Genomic DNA, 25,253 nt, shown 5'->3' with positions numbered 1-25,253 from the left:
ATTTTATAATTTTAATATAGTCTTCAATGGTCTGTGCTTAACCATGTAGAGGGGATTTGGTTTTAATGTATTGTGATTATTTGTGGTATAAGTTTAAAGCAGTGTTACAGATAGGCATTAATCTGTTGGTGAAACTGGTGCAATTTTGAGCAGGGTGACTAGGCACAGCATTTTATGCTGTTTACAGTAAATAAATTTTGATGAGTTTTCCTTCAGATTGACATATCACCCTGCTGGAAATTTCTACAGTTTACAGTAGACAAATTCTACTGTTTTCAAATGCCTTCCTTCTACTGTGTACTATGAAATGTACTGAAACCCAACTGTAGGCAGTTAGTAATAAGTAGACCTTGGATTTTTAGGTTCTAAAAAGTGTGCTTTTAAGTTCCTGATTAGGCTCTAAAAGTTCTAAAATAGGTTTTAAAAATGCTAGAATAGGTTCTAAAAATCTTAAAATATTTCTAATAGTCTTAAATTAAGGTTGAACAATCCAGAAGTTCGTTCTAAAAAACTCAACATCATTCAAAATTCTTGAAAAATACTGATTAGGTATAATCGTTAGAAACAAAATTTCAAAACAACCGTAAGAAATTTTAATTGGTGTATACATAATAACCAAATATTAATTTCTTAACCAAAATTTCATTTGTATACATCATTTTCAAAATTATCCATAAATTATTGTAATACTATACTTATGCTGTTAGTAAAAGTTACTTGTTTAATGAAAAATGAATTTGTCATTGATTTTTTCTTCACCAACATGGTAAATACCTCTGCGTGATAAAAATCCTGCCAAACCTAAAAGATTTTATAAAAACCTAAAAAAAGGTTCGATTTAGGCACATACACCTAAAACAGGTTCTAACAAGCAAAATAGGTTATTTTAGTCACTATAAAACTTCATTACTTGTTTTGTTTTTTAATGAATTGTAGACATAACTTGTGTTATTTTTTATTTACCTGTAAAGGGGAAAAAAAAGGTTAAAAACCTAAACTCTGAGGTCTAGTAATAAGGTATGTTTTATACAGTGTATATTGATACTTGTATCAATTGAGGGGTCTAGTGAGAGAGGGAGCTATGCCACAAATCTAGAAAATTTTTATTTTTTGCCATTTTCAGTCTTCTCCTACCATCTGTCATCTATCATGTGAACTACAACCATGTGGCATAGCTCCCGCTTGTTCTGCAGCAGATTTTCTGAGTTCTTGAATACGTCCTCATCAGCATTTTGAGTGAGAGAAGGCGCTATGCCACTTAGTGATGGTGTCTGCAATAGGAGTGGCAGAGGTTGTGTTGCAGTAACCGGTGCTAGATTTAATATCAGCCCTGAGGTTAAAAGATCTCATGGCAATAATGTATTATATTCCTCCAGTTCTTCATGGTGTTTACCAAAAACTAAAATCCACAGAAACAATGGACAGTGAAGATTCTGCAGAAGACATATGAAGTTGTCTTTATGCAGATCATATGTAACTCTGTGAACATGATATACACTGAGGCAAAAGTATTTAAGCCTTGTTCAAAGTATTTGATGTGCTAGATTGATTTTTCCACGTGGGTATACTACAACAATATACCATACATGTTCATAATAAATGGTATTTATATTGAAATTCATATTTTTTCTTTTGAATAATTTACCTAACAATATGTTCAGAAAAAAAAATTACCCTTTGTTATATAAATTATGACTCAACGCAATGCTTTAGAAAACTCAATTTATTTCCATTTCTTGTCAAAGTGCCATAGCTCCCTCTCTCACTAGACCCCTCAATTCATATGTATCTTCTGCAAATAATCAAACTGCCAGAGTACTAAGTGAGGTGAGTGTACATCTAATGTACTTCTCAAACTGTAGTTGTAAAATGACAATGTTACGTAAATGAAAATAAAATGTGTTTCAACTATAAATATCTCTTTTTTACATTTCCAGACAAACAAAGAATTAGCAGAACAGTTCAAGTTGAAACCACCAGAGTTCTATCACTACTTAAATCAATCAGGGTGCATTAAAATGGATGGAGTGGATGATGCCAAGAAATTCGATGCCTTACGCTTAGCTTTCAATGTGCTTCACATTCCGCCTGAAATGTGTGAAGGAATTTTCAGTGTGCTCTCTGCGATCCTTTGGCTTGGGAACATGGCTTTCGAGGTAAGTTGTTGTATTTTTGTGTGTGAGAGTCACTTAACCCTGCAAAGTTAATCTAGAAGAGTCAACATACTTGTGAATGAAATACTTAATTTTCAACACTGCCGGATAGAGATATGCTTCCATACAATCATGCCTATGAGACTTTATAATCTGGGCTTATAAACTTATATCTGTCTGCAGAAATTTCAATTTACACAACTCTGTCCCTGTTCAATCTGGCATCAAAGTATGGGAGCTGGATACACTTTTGAGCTTTCAGGGAAAGGATATGGCATGTGTTCCATATAACTGCATGTTAATGCAACCAGAATGTGGCAGGATCTGTGTTCCTTTTCCAACTCCTGAAGCACTATCTTCTTGAAATGAACAAGTTTGTCTGGGTTTTGGATTTCACAGATAGCCTAGAATATGCATTCCTGGTTAAAATAATACAGAATTACCTGGACATTTATTTCAAAATATCTGGGAAATTTGTAAAAATCCAGGTTTTTATTTTCAGCAAAATAAAATCTGGAATCCTAATACGGAATAAATGAGGTAAGTAAACAAAGAAAACAGCACAATTACTACATAAAAACATGTTATGAAATGGCACACACACACGTGTCATGTAATTACCTTTAATGTATTAGCAAGGTAGGTTCTTTCACATCATAACGAGATCCTTTGTTGTTCGTCTTTTTTCATTTTTTGAAATGTGATTAATTAACATAAAAGATACACAGGGGAAACTAAATGGTAAAACAAAGAAAATTATATGTAAAAGATATTTTAAAATACCACACATGAATAAATGTATGTCCCATGTCATCAGAACAATTTGCTTTTCTAGTAAATCAAATCTGGAACCAAGATGACAGTGTTACAGTTATTTGGGGAGGGTCCAGTGTGTAAATTAAGGAAGGAGTGGATTTCCCCTCCCAAATAATTTTATCCCCGCCAAAATACAGGGTGTCTGAGACGAAACACCCTAATTTGAACTGTCTGTAATACAACATGTATTTGATGCATAAAGAAGATTGATACAACAATGGATACACATAGTTATGAAGTTTTGTTTGTGCAATCACACCATTTCTACATGTGCCCCACGAGTGACACAGAGGATGTCTAATCGATACTCGATTTCACACCAGGTAGCCTGTAGCATCTGTGGCGTAACCGTCTCAATAGCAGCTCTAATCCTCTCACGAAGCTGTTCCACAGTTGTCACTTTGATAGAGTACACCTTGTCCTTAACATACCCCCACAGGAAGAAATCCGGGGAGTAATGTCAGTTATGTCTGCATACCACCACATGGTTTGTGCTTTTTCAGCATTCGTTGTCATTTTCCTTTTTTTCGGTTTTCAGCACCTGCAATGAAAATGATCTTGCTATTACATTACATAATTAAAATTTCTACAGCTAATCTACCATATACCACCTAACAAAATTGTCTTGGTTGTTTATTATGTTCAGTATAAGCGTTTCAAATTAGGGCGTTTCGTCTCGGACATGCTGTAAATTACTTTTTATCCCGCATACCCCCCAAAAATCTTCCCCTGAAATGAAATCGCAAATGCACCACTGAGTGGCATCCCCCCCCCCTGCAAAAGGCTTAATTCACACAGTGGGAGTACAACATCCCTTTTTGGGGACAAGACTAACTGCGCTCTGGCATCTGGACTTGGGAGCCATTAAAATCCTCTGGGGGGCCTATGTTGTGACCAGCCCGTGTGTGTTTGCAATTGCCTTGTCACCAATTTCATCTTATCACCTTGCATCCTCGTCTTCGCGATTAGCCAAAAGCCAAGTAAAATAAAACAAATCAATTGATGAATCAAGTTACTTTTCCGATATAAAACGACAGATATTCAATTCACAGCTGAAATCATGGGTGCCCCCTGGAAAATGAAAGTCAACCAGAAATTGTATATTTTTCACATATAATTTCATTTCAGCCACAATAATATGTTAATTATTACATGAATATGGTAAATTCAAATTTAAGCAATGTTTTTTGAGGGAACAACACTATTATTGGGGAAATGTGCCTTGTTTGCCCACCCCTGGAAAAAATACTTTCCTTGCGCCTCCCTGGGAAAAATCCTGTGGACGTTCATGGCTGAAATTATATATTCACTTTTATATTATAAAAAATGTTAATAAGCGTATATAGCCAATGATTGTGGTGGATTTTTGTCTCGAAGGGGAAAAAAAATACATATCCCGAAATGTTCTCAAAATACATGTGGTTTTTTGTGTTTAAAAAAGAAAAGCAGTAGTAGAATTTTGGTACTTTCAAGGTAATGGTAGATATATTTGCTTGGTAAAATTACTGGTAAACTATTACGTTAATATACTGTTAATGGCTACTAATAGTAGTAGTGCACATGTTAGTCATGAATTCATAATATCAACAACACACAGAAGAATTTGAAACAAAAATATAAGATACAGAAATGTCACGAATACTGTGATCACACTGACCATGCAAAACAATGACTTTGGTAGATGCGTTCACTTGATCTAATGTGTGTTTCCTCACTGAAAATTGTTGCAAGGAAATTAAGGACTGTACGACCAGGTATATCCATGCTGATTTTTTACTTTTTAATTTACAGGATATTGATGGCGAGAAATGCAAGCTCACCAACAAAGACATAGAAGTTCTTACTACAGTTGCTACCCTTCTTGGGTTAGAGATGGATGACTTGGTTCAAGTTGCATTGCTTAGGCAGATCAATGTCCGAGGAAACATCACCGAAATACCTCTGAAGCTGCAAGAGGTTAGAATGTTATTCTCTATTGCTTGTACAAAGTGGTCTGAAAATCTCTCTCCATATATTGTTTACCAAGAAGAGAAAGAAACCCTCTGCTTAATAGTATATGCATATACAGAAACTGACATGTCCGATATCGCAGCATGTAAATGCAAGCATGTGATTCAAATCTAACTTACCCACACCAGCTGATACTTGTCTGGCATTTTTGTTTTCACTGACTTTGAAAAAATGCCATGTGATATTTTCGTTTAGTCTATTTATCCTTGAAATTATGCAAAATTTGAAGTTTCCATTTATTTTGCACCAATACTGTGTGAAAAACTGTATTTTATATTTTAAGATTCTGTTGTAATTCTTGAATATTTTGAAGCAAAACTCTAGTAAATCAATGCTTGTAATTGGATTGGAATACTCACCCACTAATATAAAGAAATAATTTAAACAACTTTAATTGTTAACAATTTTCAATCATTTGTAATTGTAATTTATTTTCATCTGTGGACTAAATTGTTGATATTCCTATCTACAGTAGTATAGAACACGTCATTTTGTTACATATAAACATATATACAGTACGTATATATCCACTTGATTACATATATAGGATGCAGCATAATTGAAGTTACAAATATATTCTATTACATCTGTTTGATTTCATATATGGGATGCAGCAGAATTATAGTTACAAATACATATTATGTCAATATGTCATTGGATGATATACTCCGTTGAAGGGAATAATAATAAATAAATAAATTACACACACTTGATTACATATATGGGGTGTAGATCAGCATAATTAGTTACAAATATATATATTACATCCACTTGATTACATATATGAGACACAGATCAGCATAACTAAAGTTGCAATACATACATCAAATTGATTACATATGTGGGTAACACAGAGAAGACAGTTTTCAATATGGTGTAGAAATTCTATACTGTAGGGTAATGGTTCTAAGGTATCTGTATCTGTGGGAATTGGTTAGAGTATCAGCATTAGAATAGATATCTTTTCAAAGTGCCTGAATATTTTCCATTTCATATTCAACATTATTTTCTTTCGTTACATTTTTACAGGCAAAAGAAAACAGGCATGCGATGGCAAAGGCTTTGTACTCCCGAACGTTCGCATGGCTGGTGAACCACATAAACACATGCACAAACCCTGGCCAAGATGCTTCACGGTTCCTAGGAGTTCTCGATATCTTTGGATTTGAAAACTTCAATGTTAATTCCTTTGAGCAGTTATGTATAAATTACACAAATGAAAAATTACACAAATTTTTCAACCATTATGTCTTCGCCTTGGAACAGGAAATAGTAAGTACAAGCACTTTATCTATTGTTTATGTAACTTCTTTTATAATAGTTTGTTTTCAAAGAATCATTTTTATGGTATTTGACATATATACATGCACAATGTGACCGACTAAATTTCATGATTTATTTTCAAAATAATATATTTATTAGGGATAAACTGATACAACCATTCGTCAATTTCATCTAATCATCACTCATCATCACAATTAGCCAAGAGTGGCAGAAATGTGACATAAAATAACAAATAAAAATTCCAATATGGAATTTACCAATTCAAAAGTTACCAATACTGGTATGTACAGTTGAAAAAGAAAAGCTGTTCACATGGAATCATTAAAAAATACCCTAAAACTCATGTGAATTACATTCCTTTATGGTAGAAAAGCCAGGTAATTGTATAAATCAAGCCAAGGTTCTTTTCTTTAGGACAGGATATAAGTTCTGGGAACTTATTTGCTTTCAATAAGTCCCTAACAACACTAATTTACTCATGATTGACTGTACCAATACAAATCTTAACAATACTAATACATGTGAATGCAAAACTTACTGATATGTATTGATACTGTAAGTACAGATCAACCCTGTATTGAAAATTGTTATGTGGGGGATGTCTGCTTGAACCTTAATACTAACAGCTGAGGGGTGTTTTTGTGTAAATTTTCCTACCTAGAGATCAGAGATCCCCTCCCCCCAACATCTCCACATTCAGCACTTGTTCAGGTACAAAACTTACTCATACTGACAAATATCAATATTATATATACTGATAACTGCCTTAATTAATGCATATGACCAGTTGACTACAATCAGTTTCGCCCTAGAAAATTAAACTGCACATTTTTAGTTACTTAACTAGAAGTTACACCTTTATATTCATAAAATAACAACAAAATGGTAGAAGTATGCAGTAAGTTAGACAATAAACGCAAGTTAAAAATGGAAGTCACAAAATATTTTATTCTGTACTTTCCCTTCAGAATGCTGCTCTGTAATGTCCACCCTTACAATCCCAGCACCCTCTGTAAAAAAAATCTGCATATGCTAGTGACGATTCCATAGTGTTTATCATGGCCATACATTTTTATGATTTTGGTTATGACCAGCATTAAGGTTTCTATCAATTACATCTATTTTTCTTTAAAATCTTCAGTACAGGCAAGAGGAAATAGAATTCTCTCACATCCAGTTCACAGACAATACGTGCTGCCTTGAATTAATCGAGAAGCCACCCAGGTGCATTCTGAAGTTGCTCACGGAACAGTGCCACATGCCGAAGGTAAGATTTCAAGTTTACATCTACTAAATGCTTGTGTTAGAAAAGTTTTAGTGAAATGTACAGACTGAATTTGCTTACTCATGTATGGGGTGTGTGTAAGTAGTGAGTCTTTAACAAGTTTGAATAAAATATATTGCAGTTGGTATAATGAAACAATTAATGATAGTGTAGCACAATTAATGCCTGAACCAATTACAGAAGGTCGATCTGCGTATATGTGTCCGATTTTGGACTAGCACTTACCTTATGAAAATCCACGGGATCACCATTGGTTGGCCTCAATGTGTTTTTTTTCATTCAGCTGTGATTGTACAAATGATAATTCTCTGAAATGTCCTCACATATAGTAAGTTAGAATATGCTGATGACATTATTCACTAATTGATATTATAGTTTTATGTAACATTTTCTGAATAAAATAAGTTTTTTCATGAATGATACATGGATTTTTTTTTTTTTTTACATTTGTGCAAGAAGTTAGTTTCGTCTATGTCTGTGCTATGAATTTATACATTGATTTGTTTTTATATCAGTCCTTGACATTGAAAATAATGTTCTATTTTTAGGGATCTGACACAGCATACCTTACCAATTTGCATAGTGAGTTTGAAAGTCATCCCAACTACATTAAAGGAGAAGACCGGCGGAAGTGGGAAAAGGAATTCGGTATCAACCATTATGCTGGTTATGTGACGTACACTGTTGAAGGTTTTGTCGACAAAAACCGCGATGTTCAGCAGGACGTTTTCTTTGATTTTATGAGTCGTTCAACAAACCAGTTTGTTCAGGAGCTTACGATGTATCAGGTATGAAGGATATTTTGTTTTAATACAGTCTTATTTTTATATTTTTATGTGTGCATACTACAGAGCAAATGTCAAAATAAGTCACTTATAGTGACGAAGTATCTTCAGTGGTTGGCTCAAGATCTCAACAGGTAACACTGTGTCCTTGTAATCAGAGAGTTCCGGATTTGATGTTGATGTTTTTAAGCTTTTGCAATAACAGTGGTGAGTAACTTGTATTAATAATAAGAGTAGGAAGGCAGGGTATCGCAAAAGCTTAAGAAATAGGAAAGTCCTCACATTTAGCACAAGATATCATGTCTATGCTTCTTCCTCTATAAAATTATACACAGGACTTCTACTAATCTGGAAAATTCAGGAAATTTTAGAAAGATATTAAAAATCTTGGAAAAGTTAGTGTAACCAAATTCCTTCAAGTTTTCAAACATTTAATGCAATAATGTTTCAGTATTTGCTTTTTACTGACTTATTCTTCAACACTGCTCAATAAACTACATTCGTTTGAATGACATGGAATGTTAGCATTTGTTAAGTGAAATCATTACAGATTAGTAAAGGCACCTATTTTTGGTAAATTAAGAAGCAAAATTTCGGTACAAAACAGAGTCGATTTCGGGTTTAAAAGTGGTAAATAAAATAAAATTTCGGTGTTATAGCGGTGAATAATCACATCAAAAGTGCTATATAAAATGACATTTTGGCTTTAAAATTGTGAATATAATCCTAAATTTGATTTAAAAACTGCACTTATTACACAAAATAAACTTACCCCATCTAATAGCACATTTATGTAGTTACCAGAGTATTAAGTTTATTCCTGTGTAAAGGGGTCCATTTTTGCTTCTCAAATATTTACAGCATAATTAATCAATTTTCTGTGAATCACATAACTCACAGGATACTTCAGACTTCAGAAAGTGTCGCGTCGGTATATAAATGGTAAATTTCGTGTTTAAGAGTATATTTCACATTTTGCAGTTCATTTCGCATTATTTCGTGACAAAACAGGGTAGAAAAATGTGCCTCACTCCTTTCAGAAACATGAAAAATGAACATTACAGCATGTTATTTCATATTTTCCTCAGAAACTAAATTTGCATGCCTCTACAGATTAAACTGCAAAAGTTGTACCTGGATAAAATGAATAGGAACACTAACACATGGCTACTCTGTATTTTTGCAGGATCTTCTAGGATGCACAGTAGCTCGGATGGGAAGTATAGGTTGCACAGTGTCCAGAGGAACAAGCAAGGGAAAGCCAACAGTTAGTGACACCTTCAGGTATCAACTTCAAGCACTTGTTGACGTTCTACAAGCTACTAATCCTTGGTGAGTATATGAAGTTTTTAATAATTTAAATCATGGTGCTCTGTCACTATTATTAGTTGGTTTATTAGTGTAATTAGTATAAGTTTATATTTGTGTAAATTGTCAGTAAACAACTCCTTTATGTAAATAGTAAGAAATGCTATATGTATCTGCAGGATTCCTGAGAAATGATAAATCTTCTATCTATCTTTATTATTTTATATATATATATATATATAAATGTATGTATGTGTGTATACGTATATGTTTGTTCCGGCATAACTCTCGAACACCTGGAGCAATTTCAACCAAACTTGGTACACATGTAACTTACAATCTGGAAAGAAATACTGTGGGGGTAAGACACCCCTAGGGGTGGGGTTGGGAAGGGGGTGACATGTAAAAATAATCGAAAACGACCGATATTAGTGTGAAATCCATAGCTTTCGGGGTCGCTAAGATGAATAGTGACACTCCCAATGCCGTTTAATTTATTTATTCTTGATCCTGGAGGTGAAACTAAAAATGTTGTTTATAATCAAGTTTTGAGTTAAATTAATATTATAGTGAATTTGTAAAAGATTTTACTTTGTAATTTGTATACTGTACTTATAGTTTTAAATACCTGTAAATAAAATTAGTTACATGTTACACTATAGTTAGAATTCATTATTTTCCTGTCTAATGGAAGTTTGGAATAAATAAATACCCGGGCAACGCTGTGTTATCAGCTAGTAATATATAAAAGATAAGGAAAAATTATAACAAAAGCAGTGTTTCTGGTTCTAATGGATGTTTAATCCTCAGATGTTCAGGCTGTTTTTCATGGTTGTAGCCTCAGTGCCTAGCTTTATTTAGCAAGAAATTTGTGTTGCTGTAAATAAAATTTTATATTCTGAAATTAATGATGATTTAAATTAATTTCTGAATGATACCTAGTTTTATTCTGTATCAAACAGGTTATCAAATTTTCACAGAAATAGCACATATACCGTAGGAATTAGAAGGAGAATGAAAGTAAAAAGTAAATTCACAACATTTGAACTTTGCACCCTTGGGGAGAATGCCAGGAGTTGGAAACAGTGCCAAAATATTGGCCAGTATATACTTCTCTGATCAAAGAACTACTCAGTTGTAATTTTTATTTTCTGAGAAAAGAAACTGAATCTCTCAGATTGCACCTTGTATATAGCACTACCGTCACCTTCAAAATTACACCTTATGTACATGTATATTGCAGATGCCATTTAAGGGGTAACATCGTCTTCAAAGTCCTGAAAAGGAGATGTTTTTTGTCATCTTCCAAGCCCTGGTCATGAATGCCTGTAGAAACATTTTTTCTAGCCTTGTAGAGTGAGGAGCCATGATGGTTTCTACAGTAGGGATATGACTAGTGTGTGGGAGACGAAGGTTCAATTCCCAAGATAGGATTTTTCCAACCTTGTCCCTGCATAAAAGTGGCTCACTGGTTCACTCAAGCCTCTAATAAATGGATACATGGAAGCAAACGCAGCTGGAGCATGGTGCTAATTATATCACCTCCAAAAATGGCTGAGATCATGAATGACATGGTGCAACAAACGTGGAAATCTTTACTATGGGTGGGAGGGGGATATGACCTTAGGCCAGCAGTTCCCAAAGTGGGGTGCCATGGCTGGCTTTACAGGGATGCCACAAAATGTTCCAATATTTTCACTGAAATGCCACTTACTTGTTAGTCTACACACTGTTTTGGTACTGTTTGTATGCAAAATGTTTCTGAATTTGAAATAATGTGTTTATTTTTTAACTTAATGCAAGCAACCTAACCACACTAACTGAGCATTGCAAGTGTTAGATAGGGCTACATTCTGACTTGGGTGCCACAGAAAGATCTTGAAACACTAAGGGCACTGTGAAACGAAAAGGTTTGGGAACCTCTGCCTTATGCCATTGCAAATGAAATTGTAAGCACTCCATTGTGCTGTATTGCAGTAAAGCTAAGGTTTTTTAATAGTTCATGCATGTTTGAATTCCACTTAACCTAGTATAATGGAAAATAGGATGTACGAGTTCGAATCTGTTTAGCATTAAGCATGGATGTTCACTTATGTTGTGATTGAATAAAAATAAAAGAAATAAATGTACCAAAATATTTAAGACACGGGGAGGTACATCGTGTCGATGGTCCAGAGCTCAGCCAACGGAGAAGGATGCATACGTTCCTTATACGTTGGTCTTCGATCACAAGCCAATGCAAGCAACAATTATTATGATATGAAGAAATCAGAAATCGGAACACTGAAACATGTTATGAGATAGTATTTAATGGACTGTAGTTGACATACTTACAACACCTCGCCTCCCTTCCCCACACGCTTTGCAGACAAAATACAATCACTTACCCATATTGCACTGGGTCAAAACAAGTTAGCAGCGGAGGCCGCTGATGGCCAGCATTGCACGCAAACACTAGTCTTTACTTACGCACCATTTCTTAAGTTAAAAAAGTCAATATTGAAAACTGAGTTCAAAGCTAAGAGTCTAAACTTTGTCAAGTGAGGAGAAAATATTTTCCTCTCAGATACGTAAAGGTGCTGAAGCGAGAATGTTTTCTTCTTGATTCCTTCGAGTACCGTTGTCCTTTTCTCAGAGAGCAGAAAAATGAAATCTTGGGGGAAGTGCATAGAATGACCGATGGTAATGGTAATTGGTACATCGGTTACACTAGCAAGACATGACATTTATACAAAAATTACATATGTATTACTAATTGAGAGCATTTACTGTTTTCTTCAAGGTATGTTCGATGTATAAAACCAAACATGAAAAAGGCATCAAACAATTATGATGACAAGTTAGTGCTAGATCAACTGAAATACCTAGGAATGCTTGATATCATAAGAATCCGGAAAGAAGGGTACCCCATACATGTTGCCTTTGAAGATTTCATCCAGAGGTATAGATGCCTGTATAAAACCAAGCTTCCTACAGACAAGAGAGAAGCAGTGCGGTAAGATTTTCAGTTTATTAGATTATTACTTAACTAGTAATGCCCTTGTATTTTGCTGTTCTATCTTTTTGTGGAGAGCATTTGACACCCATTGCTCAATCTTTCAAATGTTGACTCACAGTTAGCATGCTAATTAGTGACTTAGTGGTATATTACATTCAGGGATCGACTTGCAATCTTGCCATCAAAGGTTCCAGGTTTGAATGTCAGCTGTGACATTCCTTTGCCAGTGCCTATTCACAGGTGTGGCTTAAGGGCTGTTAAGTCCACTTTATTCACAGAAAGGCTAACCAGGACTGGACCTAGACTTGAAGAGTTGGATATACAGGGTGTTTCTAAAGGTCGTTTACAACGCTTGGGAGGTGATTCCTCACACGAAAACAAGCAAAAAGTCTAAGTTCCATTTTTACGACTGAGGCTTCGTTTCCGAGATAGGAGCCTCGCAAAAGGTGACAAAGTGAACGTCACACCTAACTGGGACGAATACTATCACAGATAGAGAGGCGGTTCCAAGGGAATCATAAAGGAATCGTATGTGCTCAGTCCGGAAGTCACTATGAAAAGTTCACTGCACGCATGTGCAATGGAGTCCTCAAAGGAATTGGGGATTTCCAGCAACAACAATGCATGGAAAAGGTATGTAACGCAGCAAGAAGGACCGTGACAATGAGAAATGCGTTCAAGACAACACATCCCGACCTCAAACATCAAAACATGACCACCGAACACAAAATCCGAAAAGTTGAGCACGGTTGCATACCCCAGTTACACGCGAGGAATGAACGAATCATGTCATGTGGCATACGAGAGACAGGAGGAGGGAAAGAAAAACACAATATCAGATGATTGCGACAACGTGTATTTTTACACGCGACAACTACGTAATATCCCCCCCCCCCCACACACACACAACAAACAACAAATGCTACAATATCTTACGCACAGACAGTCAGTGTCACTGTACACCAACTGAAGATGTCACTTTCACCACACAAAGGGGGTGGGGAGCAATACCAAAAGTGTTCGCACGCGATCATTGTGACGTAAAAGAGACCAGTTTTGGAAGCGCTGCACAGGCAAGTCTGGCTCTCGTAGTCTACGTTTGACCTTCATGACTGCTATTCCCGCGAGAGGAGCTCGAAGGGTTGGTTCTCTCCGGCAGTCGTCCCAATCGTGTTGCAGGTGCTGGGATATGATCAGCAGTTCGCTCTAGGTTGTCATACGCATTGAAGAGTACTAGTATGTTGCATTGAAAGAAGTTGACGTGGTGGAGTGGGCAAGTCAAGTATCGCAACAATTGGTCTGTGGTGTTCGTACGGTGATACGGCCAATTTGTGCAGTGTGCCAGTGTTAAACAAAAACAATACTTTGCAGTTCCAGCTCCCTATTACACAGATGGCTGCGTATACGACCCAGCAGCTAGCAGACATGCATCTCATGTATGGGGAGGCACGTGGTAATAGCCGTGAGGCAAGGCGTCTTTATGGAGAACGCTTTCCACATAGACGTTTACCGTCTCACACCTTCTTTCAGGTAGTGGACAGTCGACTGCGTGAAACAGGGTCAGTGTTACCACCGCGACAAGAAGTTGGAAGACCCCGAAGTGTACGCACACATCAGTTTGCAGAAGATGTGTTAACAGCGGTCGCATAACATCCTGGCACCAGTACGCGAGTGCTCGCTCGGGCACGAAACACGTCTCATGTGAATGTTTGGCGAGTGTTGTCAGATGAAGGAATGCACCCTTTTAAACTGCAGAAAGTACAAGAACTGTTACCTCGTGACTTTCGCCCTCGTATGGAGTTTTGCCAATGGTTGTTGCATCAGCTGGACACAAACCCTCACTTCGAGGCAAACGTATTGTGGACAGATGAAGCCATTTTCACCAGGATGGATGTCTTCAATAGTAGAAACAGTCATGTATGGGACTTTGACAACCCACATGCACTTTTTGTGGCCCATCACCAGCACAGGTTTTCAGTGAATGTGTGGTGCGGGATAGTACATGATCATTTAATTGGACCATACATTCTCCCTGTTCGCCTGAATGGTCGCACGTATCATGCATTTCTTAGTGAGGTTCTGCCTGAACTGTTGGAGACCGTACCTTTGGCACTGCGGCAAGAAATGTGGTACCAACACGATGGTGCACCAGCTCATTTCGATCGTAATGTACGACATTTCCTGCATGACGTGTTTCGCAATAGGTTCATTGGTAGGGATGAGCCTGTGCCTTGGCCACCGAGGTCGCCAGATCTCAACCCTCTCGATTTTTTCTTCTGGGGAGAAATGAAAACCCTCGTATACGACACACCTGTCACATCAGCTGAGGACCTCGTTGCTCGCATCAACGTCGCCGCCGTGACGGTAGCAGATACACCTGGCTTGTTTGCTCGTACTCGACAATCCTTGATTCGTCGCTGTCATCTCTGCGTAGAAGTAAACGGCAGACATTTTGAAAACCGTCTGTGATTATTGCCCTCGGCAAATACCAGTGAGAACACTTTTGGTATTGCTCCCCACCCCCTTTGTGTGGTGAAAGTGACATCTTCAGTTGGTGTACAGTGACACGGACTGTCTGTGCGTAAGATATTGTAGCATTTGTTGTTTGTTGTGTGTGTGTGGGGGGGGGGGGTATTACGCAGTTGTCGCGTGTAAAAATACACGTTGTCGCAATCATCTGATATTGTGTTTTTCTTTCCCTCCTCCTGTCTCTCGTATGCCACATGACATGATTCGTTCATTCCTCGCGTGTAACTGGGGTATGCAACCGTGCTCAACTTTTCGGATTTTGTGTTCGGTGGTCATGTTTTGATGTTTGAGGTCGGGATGTGTTGTCTTGAACGCATTTCTCATTGTCACGGTCCTTCTTGCTGCGTTACATACCTTTTCCATGCATTGTTGTTGCTGGAAATCCCCAATTCCTTTGAGGACTCCATTGCACATGCGTGCAGTGAACTTTTCATAGTGACTTCCGGACTGAGCACATACGATTCCTTTATGATTCCCTTGGAACCGCCTCTCTATCTGTGATAGTATTCGTCCCAGTTAGGTGTGACGTTCACTTTGTCACCTTTTGCGAGGCTCCTATCTCGGAAACGAAGCCTCAGTCGTAAAAATGGAACTTAGACTTTTTGCTTGTTTTCGTGTGAGGAATCACCTCCCAAGCGTTGTAAACGACCTTTAGAAACACCCTGTATATTGTTGGTAATCATTACATAACATAACATAATAAGTATATTGCAAAATCATGTATCAATTTAAGCTGAGAGACTACTTTAATTAAAAATGAGTTGATTTGCTAAGTGAATATTTTTTTTCATTCCTTGTTTCATAAAATTCTAGAGCGATCATGCGCCAACATGACCTACCAGAAATGGAATGGCAGATTGGTGTAAGCAAAGTGTTCCTTCGAAGCTGTGTACACGAGCCTTTAGAAGACCACAGAAACCAGGTGGTGAATATCATGTCTATCAAAATCCAGAAATATTGGAGAGGCTATGGTGTGAGGAGAGGTATGTATTTTTTTTTTATTCCAGTTAATGCTTATGTGGAAAGTTGAATGTTAATTGTAGTGAGACCTTAAACATTTTGAGAAGCTTATTACTCAAAACTTAGGAAATGTAAAATGCAGATAAACAGACTGTTGCCGTGCACTGAGTTGCAGCAAATCTAGCAGTGATGTATCACTCAATCTATGTCAGCAGAGCAGCACTCAGGTTTGATTGCCAGCCTGGGTGATCTAAGATTGGAATTTTTCCAGCCTTGTCCCTCCATAAAGTCTTTCTGGGATTCACCCAGCCTCAAATAAATGGGTATCTTGGGGCATCCCTGGAGAGTAAAGGTGACCAAATCATAGTGGTGATCACATCACTTCCAAAAATAGCCGAGACCGATAATGTGTGAGACCTGCCCTCACGTCCACCTACTCACCTTCATGGCATGGTGCAATGTGCATGGGGACTTTACCTAAGTTGCAATATTTGGTCATGTCAAAGTTGTAGTTAATACAACACACTCATTATCATGCGCTTTTCATCCCTTGGTGCAACCATGCAGACTGGAAACCGCTCCTTAGGCTGTTTTTTTCCAGGCAGAAGATTTGTTTCTATTTCAAGTTTCCCGCCCCTATCCTATTGGCTGCTGCAATAGTTCAGGTAGTCCAATCTGTACACGTAGAGACAGATAAGGGATAATTTTTTCCTTGATGCCCTTCCATATCAGGAGTGCAGGGGGGAGGGAGGGGAGAGTTATCCAGTTATTTTAAAAGGTAGTACCCAAGAAGTCTGAAACCAATGGAGGTATTGTACAGACCAGTGTGAAGCTTGGCAAGAGCCAATCCTGTTCTGTAAATTTTCGTAGCAATTTTTCCAACTGCGTTGTGGCTTATTGATGTCTCCAGATGTCTAATAATGAACTTGGCTGCTACTTCCATTTACATCCATAGAAGAATTATTTCCACTTGATCATCTTTTGTTAGTGCCATAGCTCGCCTGAAATGAGAAAACATTACCGTCATTGGTTTCAGACTTTATGCTCACCGTGTAGTATTTACACTATAAATTTTACACATTACATTTGTGAATAATAGCATGGTACAATTATATGGCTTGAAGTTTTATTATACTCGTATATGGAATGGTAAAGTAGTATGTGTACAGAAAAAAAAAATACTTTGAAATACAGTAAAACCTCATTAATTCGGACCCTGATAAAAAAAATAAAACAGAATGCAAGGTTTTGAATGTGGCTAGAAGTCAACAACTTCCACAGCAAGAGTTTCGAGTGATGCAGAGCCAGGTCCGTCAGGCACATCATCATAATATGGGTATCGCGTATGTACGTACTGCATTGTATCTACAGTATTGCTTTACATTTTACTGTACTGTATAGTGTATTTAGGCCTATACCCTTTACATACACCATAATAAACGTGTTTTTCTGCTATAAACGGAGTTTTAATGCACTTTCTACTGTTCTTTTAGGTTATTTCAATTAATCCGGTTAACTTATCCCCCATTAGTCCGGATTAACAAGGTTTTACTGTGATATGATTTCTTCATTTTTCTCAGTGTAGGAGGATAATAAATAAATAAATAAACAAGAATCAATCTTTATCTTTCTCTCTGGCTCCGCCTCTTATATCTTTCATGTATACTCCTGTTCAGCTAAAGTGGCACACTCTTTAGGGCTGAACAGTTTATGAATATGCCACTTTAGCTGAACAGGAATATACCTACACCGAAATAAATTGAATTAGTGAAAAAAATGTTATTTGCATGTTAAATCCTACTCTAAATTTTAGTTCACTCTGTACATATAGAATTTCTTTGTCTCGGCTGTTATAGCAATCACAATTAGTTTCAGCATGGTTAGTGACAATCTTGAAACTTGAACTTGGGAGAGGGAGAACTTTTATTAAATTTTGTTTGTGTAGCATCTGCTCATACACCCACTTCTAATGCATCACTATTGCACATCTTACAAATTGTTTTTTATTTGTAGAATATGTGAAGAAGAAGAAAGCTGCCATCACAGTTCAACATGCATACCGAGGGTGGAAACAAAGGCTGGATTTTCTCCAGAAGAGAAGAGCTGCCATTGTTATCCAGTCACATTTGCGAGGAATGTTTGCTAGAGAGGTAATTAACTATAACTATTAGTCGTGATTGTATTTCATGTGCCCTATGCCAGGATAAAGGTATCCAAAAATGACAAATCATAATGCGAGAACAATTTACTATATATTTTCAATCTGAAGCTCAGTTAAAAGGAAATTTTTACAAGATATGTTTTGTCACCCTCTTTAGGTCACTGGTGCAAGAGCATCACCAGTAATCAGTCATGCACATAAATGGCCTCAGTTGAGATGTGAATGCCGCAGCAAAAGATGCAGGGCAAGCTTTCATCAGCATAATTTGGGCATGCACCAGAGAAAATTTCGTGGTACATCGAACTTCATTAATCTTCATAGAAACCGGGCAAGTTGCCTCTAAGAAAATTCAATAAACCATACCAAAATAACAAATCCAAAATTATTTACTTTTTCGTGACTTTTCTTGACCTTTCCCCCCTTTTTCTTACGATTTATTTAATCATCCCCTGCTTAAGTATAGTTGGAAATTAAAAAAATAGTTATTTTTATTCAATGGAAAACCCCTATCACAAGGCTAGTTAGGATGAAAACTGAATCTGTACTTGAACAAGAGATTTAGACTTGCTTTAATTTTATTAACGCATGTAAAAATTAATGCTTCAGACTTCATCCTGGATGGGGAATGGCTACATTACTTTATTTAATATTTTTTACAAAACGTCAAGCATACAAGAATGTAATTCTTAAAAAACAAAGTGAACAAATCTTAACCACAACTCAATACAATTTTAGATTTCAAAATTTTCAATTTTCTCAAATCCCATTACAGGTATATAACAATGTAAATTCACTATACTGTAAAAAATAGCAAAAATTCTTGACCACAAGCATAATGTCTTGACTTTGTTGACTGGTAGATACCCTGATGTAGCTGTGGTGTATATTTAGAATACTTTTACCAGGACACCCTGCACTTAACATGACATTAGGTTTGTGATCTTTTTCAGTTGTTCACAGTACTAGAGGTATAGTTACATAATAAGATATAGTATTTAATGATTTATTTTGGGAGGGGGGGGGATGTTTAACCAAATGGATACATAGCAGCCAACTTTTTGTATTCAGGTGGCGCGAAAGTCAGTTTACCCAAAAAGCACATTGATAATAGTATTACAATAGTGTATGTGCTTCTTGTGCTAATATTTTTTAGGTATAAGGTTGGGAACATTGTCGTGCGACACTGGCAACAGTGCACTCATTATACTTTTGTCGACAGTTAAGTCTTTGGCTTGTTGTAGTGTGATTGTTTGTTGTTTGCAAGCAACTTCTGGTCTGTGGCGTGTTGAAAACTGCAATGACACATTGTGATTTGATGCCATGCGATTTTGCTTTGTGGGGAATTGTTAAGGATATGGTATACTCATCATCACCGGCAGATTTGGATGCACTGAAAGACTCAATTATCAATGTGTTTCATGTCAACAACAATGACACAAGTTTACTGCACCGTATTTGCAATTCTGTTGTTGATCGTTACATACAATGTATTGCAAACAATGGAGGACACTTTGAATAAAACCACTGAAACTGGAATTTTATGTATCTACTTGAATTTTGTATGTATACTGGAATTTTGTTTATAAACTTGAATATGTGTATGGGTAAACTGACTTTTGCGCCACCCTGGATATTGTGTTATCTGAGAAATTTTAGGTAATGTTTCATAATTGGGCTTCATCAGATACCACTTTCAACCAATATTGATATGTCAATGCACTTACCCTGTTTCCCAGTGGTAACATCATCGCCTTGTAATCAGTGGGTCCCAGGATTGATATCCAGTGGGCACATAGTGGATCCCACTTTAAACTGTAGGTCCAATACCGATTAATTTATCTGTAAACTTTAAAGCTCTAAGTCTTGTTGAGTCCCAGTGGCAGCAATACTTGGACCATGGCTTTATTTTTATTCATAATTTCATATAGAAGTTCAAAATTTCATGTAAGTAATTTTAAACCGCGTTTACTGCATCCATCATGAATAATTGAAATAGTTCTTATTTAATTATAAAATAGTAGTGCAAAACTAATGAAACATTTAGTATTTTGCATAATTTACAGGATAGACCCCATAAAAATGTCATGTGGCATTTTCTGTAGCCTGTAAATTATTCTAAACACATTGAATGTATCCGTACGAATCAGCGATGAAATATCAACCAATACTGACAGATACTGATTGGTCTTGACTGATACTGATACATACATTAACTCACTCTTAGTCAAGCATTTTGAAACACACCAGATATACAAAAAGCTGTCCACAGTGGCGAGAGTTAATTTAATTTTACTATCAACCAATACTTATACCTTCTCATACAGATTCCTCTGGTATTGTTCAATACTAGTACTTTCAAATGCAACTTGTATTGCCTGATTCTGATACTGGTACCGCTAGTATTGTCCAGTATCCATACATTAGTATCAATATAGATCAAGCTGTGATGTCATGTTCAAAACTACAGAAGAAAGCAGTCATTTATTTTTTGTATTTGATCAGGTGGCAGCAGCACTTCGGGAAATGCGTCGAGTGGAAGAAGAGATGAGGAAACGAGAGAAGCTGGAAGAAGAACGTCGCCAGAGAGAACTGGAACTCCAGAGTCAGGTGGAAGAGAAAGACAAGAAAGCTCTGGAGGAGAGTGAGCGGTAAGACATTCTAAAGTTTTCCCCCAGAGTCTCTCTAATACAAATATTCCTTGTAGCAGTAGGATTTGAGCCCATTTAAACATATCCAAAATCGTGAGAGATATTTATACATATTAATTTTCATATTCTGATCAACGAAACTGAAACGAAGTGCCACATGATTGGCTCAGGAGTAAAACTTGATTAACCTACACTCCATTCAAATTTGAGACAACATTAGGTATTGTTGCTGCACAGTCTCCGTTTGCTTACACATTAGTGAATAAGATCTATTCAGTAGTGGTAATTGGCAAAAACACACAGGAGCATCTGGGTAAACCATAAGCCACAATGAACTTTCATTTGCATTTTACTTGGTTTCATATTTTTGTGGGTTACCAAGTTTAACTCCAGAAATGCTCATATATTACTACCAATATATCAGAAACCCTACTTATAGTTATTCGCTGAGAGTTAGTGACTATGGTTATTTATCAGTAAAGTGCGGATCAATATGCACTAAAAAAGTGGAAAATATGCATGTATCTATGCACTAAAAACAAGTAAAATATGCACTCAAATATGCAAATTATGCACTAAAGGAAAAATATAGGCACAAAAAAATTCCTCGAAATACATTTATTTTTTAAAGTACTACACACACATAGTGACCATTGAAGGTAAAGATGAAGAAACAACAGCTTCCATGTCAAGTAAGGTTGTAAAATCTTGTATTAAATTGAATTGACTATTTCCAGTTGTTAAACACAATACAATGAAAATCGTTAAGTAGTTTTGAATTTATGTAAATTGCAGTGCACTACAACATATCTCTCTAAATTGGTTAGAGTGAATTTTTTCCGTTTATGAGTTAGTATATCCTTGTATGAAGAAAAGGTGCGCTCCACACTACAACTTGTCACTGGACAATATTTCAATGCAGCTATGGCCTCTGGCGGGAGATCTTGTAATAGTTCTGTTGATTCACCTTGTAGCGCAGCTTTCACTTTGCACAAAAAATTCAAACCTGGGTTCATGGAAGTCACTTTATCTGCCTTTTCTGCAATTATTCTCCCCACTGATGTTGGAACGGATACAATTTCTTTCTTGACATTTTCCCAAAGAGTGAGAGCAGAACACAAAGACATTCCTTCTGTCTAAAGTTGCATCACAATCGAAGGGAGGGATGCAAAGTGTGCATTTACGAAAGCCAATTGGCTTTGCACAGTTTCTTTCTGCCCTGCAGCGCATAAACAGAGGTTTTCGAACACCTGTGCATGAAAGTTTTACTCTCAGAAACACTCCACAGACGAAACATTAACCAAGTAAACAAATATATTTAAAAGAATCTATCAATTTAATGATTTTTTCACGTAATATGCATTTATATGCACTTACGCAGTAAATATGCACGAACACTTTAAATATGCATTTATATGCACTATAAAACCCCCCTACTTCAGTTCGAAATGCTCTGAAACAACTTTATAACCCAGTTGCATATTAATTAGAGGACCGGAATGAAATATGCAAAATCTGCACTCTATTTATCAGTATTCAGTGTTAATTAGACATGATCCATTCTCTAGTGTTTTTATCTATACACATGTTTCAAGAGAGCACCTCTTAGTGAACAAATTTCTTTCTTCTGGTGGTGTGTATTGAACCTACATCTGTCCTGTGATTTTATTACAAATCCAAAGTGACCTTTCCTAACCATAATTGTCTAAATTGTACCCTCTTTTTCAAGCATGCAATATCATGGTTTGGTTGGAATGGATCGAGGGTAAGTGATATAATGTACTTCAGTGATGTCCATGCATGACTGTTTATTAATAGTGTTTGTTGTACACTATTCATGAAAAAAAAAATACTCACATTACTGATAAATGTTTTACTAAACAATTGAAATTTAATTTGTAACTACTTATTGTGTAATGTGCCAGTTGTGATAATAGTTGTAATAATAAGACCCTTTTTGCTGTAGATTGCCACATTCCACATTGTGCACAACACTTACATGACGTCCTGATAAAAACTGGCGTTACGTGCACTCGGTGAAGCTAGACGAGGGTCTGTGTGTGTGCATTCGCTGATACAGAATGCAGAGTGGGTATTCTTACAACTATTAGTCAAAAACTTGACTATGGCACTGTGCATGTAGAACTGAGGCGAAGTGATATTGTGGCATATTTTTGCGGAAGAATATACAAATATCTACGGTAATTTAGTGACCGCAAAGCAATACGTCACAATTGTACAATGTAGAACTTTTCCAATCACAATCAAGAATATAAAGGTTGATAAACACACACTTAAATTTGGGCTTAGATTCTAAATACATTGTATATTACAATTAAATATTTCACCCAATCCCATTTAGTCTTATTAATTGTGTAATGTCATATAAGAACCTACTTATTGGTTATATTGATGACAATTAATACTTTCGTCCCTCTGATACTGGATATTAAAATTATGCATACTACAATGAGGCTGAAAAATGCAGATAGAAACTTACAAATTATATATACTAGTAACTTATAGCACGTTCATCTGATATAAATGTTTTTTAACAGTTAGTGCAGAAGTTAATATATTAAGGAAGAACATGAATATTGTGTGTAGTCACTAATGAACAATTATTTTATATCTTATTCTCAGGGAAATAGAACACCATTTCCCTGTAAAAGGGAATAGTGTAGTTTTCGATTAGTTGTTAGTCTTATGGCTGCTTGCACCAATGCCAATTATTTCGAAATTCAGATGAACTAGATCAATTTTAATCCACTCTAAATGAACTTGGTTTAAAGATTTGCATTGCACCAACGAAAAACGACGTTCACGAGATTCCATTCAACTGATCCGAGATTAATTTGTAAGGCTATATCTGGTTTGTTGGCTAAAACAAATTACAATCAATAACTGTATAGAGTTGTGTCATGTGTTAAAGTATCAATATGTAGGAAAAGAAAGTAATTCGAGCTGCAAACTTCTCTGAATTTGAGAGATGTATTAATCAACCTTGTCAACGAGTACAAGGATGTAGTAGAATGTTAAAAAAAATAATATTGAAAAAGAATTGACGGCACAAAAGGAGGAGAAAGCATGGAACCTTCTTCTACAGGACAGAACCTTAGCTCGTAACGCTTTAATGTCTTACGAAATTCATTCGATTTTGATGCTACTGATGTCTGTGGTATTTGAATTTTTCATTTCTTAATTCTTGTATATTTATATTGTCATGTCGTGTAAATAGCCAGTAACATGTATTTTCGTAAATTTATACAAAAATATTTCCAACACCATGTAGCAATATCATAATATTGTTCGGTTCTAATTTACCTTGCAAATGCACTTGCACATAATATATGCCATTTATATATGTTTTGTGTTCTAGGGTAGAAATGGCACTACAGAACTACAAATTATAATTATAATTATTATTATTTTGGCAGTTTTTACACAGTTCTCGAATTATCAGCATTGTAGGCCCAAAATCTCTAGCATTTACATGCACTTGATATCACTTTCCACTCTTTTTCTATTCAAAAACAATTGCTTGCAGTCGAAGCGTCAGTATCGTGAACCAGGATCAGTCACCAAAACAGTGGCGAATGGCCGATCAGAAGATAAACTTGTTTTGATGTTCCTAGATCGCGACCAAGTATTGAACCGTCTTCGTGCAATGGAATTTTCCATTGATCCCTTCCCGATTCGAGTTTAAATTTTGATCTTCATTTGTGCACTCGGCCATTAATCTTTCTTCTGTCAACTCATTGATGTAAGTGAAACACGCTGCAAAGTTTTTTAAAAAATGCTGGGAGCAGAAGGTTACTATCAAGAATAAATAATATAGTTCTCAGAAATTGTGCTAAAGTAAATACCAATCTACAAGGGTCATTCAAGGTTGACCGGGACTTTTATTTCTGCAGAGGAAATAGGTAGCAGAAGAAACACCAAACTATGTCAGTTTTTCAAAGTATTCTCCGTGCGCGTCGAGGCATCGTTGCCATCGTTCTGGCAGCTCCCGAATTCCTTTGGCGTAGAAAGAACTTGGTTGTTGTCGTAGCCACTGGAGGACATCGCTCCGCAGTGCTTCGTCTGTCGTGAATTTCTTCCCTCCCAGATGGTCTTTAAGGGGTGCAAACAAATGATAATCACTGGGGGCTAAATCCGGACTGTAGGGGGTATGGGGCAGAACTTCCCAGCGCATGTCGGCCAGAGTTGTTGTCACATTGGCCGTGTGAGGGCGGGCATTGTCATGGAGAAGAATGATATTTCCAGACAACATCCCAGGTTTTTTCTTGCGAATGGACTTTCGTACAGCACCACTC

At 36.5% G+C, this 25,253-nt stretch overlaps 1 protein-coding gene across 3 annotated transcripts in view; it reads left to right on the top strand.

Annotated features, from left to right (window-relative positions):
• The window catches only part of Myo81F (unconventional myosin 81F), a 333,460-nt gene that overhangs the window by 252,976 nt on the left and 55,231 nt on the right, over nt 1-25,253 (top strand). For 2 of the 3 annotated variants that reach the window (XM_083137796.1, XM_083137797.1), the window contains exons 6-16: nt 1,938-2,156; nt 4,761-4,925; nt 6,009-6,251; nt 7,405-7,530; nt 8,097-8,336; nt 9,520-9,665; nt 12,424-12,636; nt 15,982-16,151; nt 18,142-18,278; nt 20,792-20,937; nt 22,667-22,702. In XM_083137796.1, the coding sequence (XP_082993922.1) occupies nt 1,938-2,156; nt 4,761-4,925; nt 6,009-6,251; nt 7,405-7,530; nt 8,097-8,336; nt 9,520-9,665; nt 12,424-12,636; nt 15,982-16,151; nt 18,142-18,278; nt 20,792-20,937; nt 22,667-22,702 (1,841 nt within the window). The remainder of the gene's footprint in view (nt 1-1,937; nt 2,157-4,760; nt 4,926-6,008; nt 6,252-7,404; nt 7,531-8,096; nt 8,337-9,519; nt 9,666-12,423; nt 12,637-15,981; nt 16,152-18,141; nt 18,279-20,791; nt 20,938-22,666; nt 22,703-25,253) is intronic. The other variant, XM_083137798.1, reaches the window with a different exon arrangement.

The sequence above is a fragment of the Lepisma saccharinum genome, chromosome 16 (assembly GCF_977018435.1).
Source record: "Lepisma saccharinum chromosome 16, izLepSacc3.1, whole genome shotgun sequence".
In the NCBI taxonomy this organism is placed as follows: Eukaryota; Metazoa; Arthropoda; class Insecta; order Zygentoma; family Lepismatidae; genus Lepisma; species Lepisma saccharinum.
The sequence above is the reverse complement of the archived record's forward strand: the minus strand, read 5'-3'. Positions and strand labels throughout refer to the sequence as shown.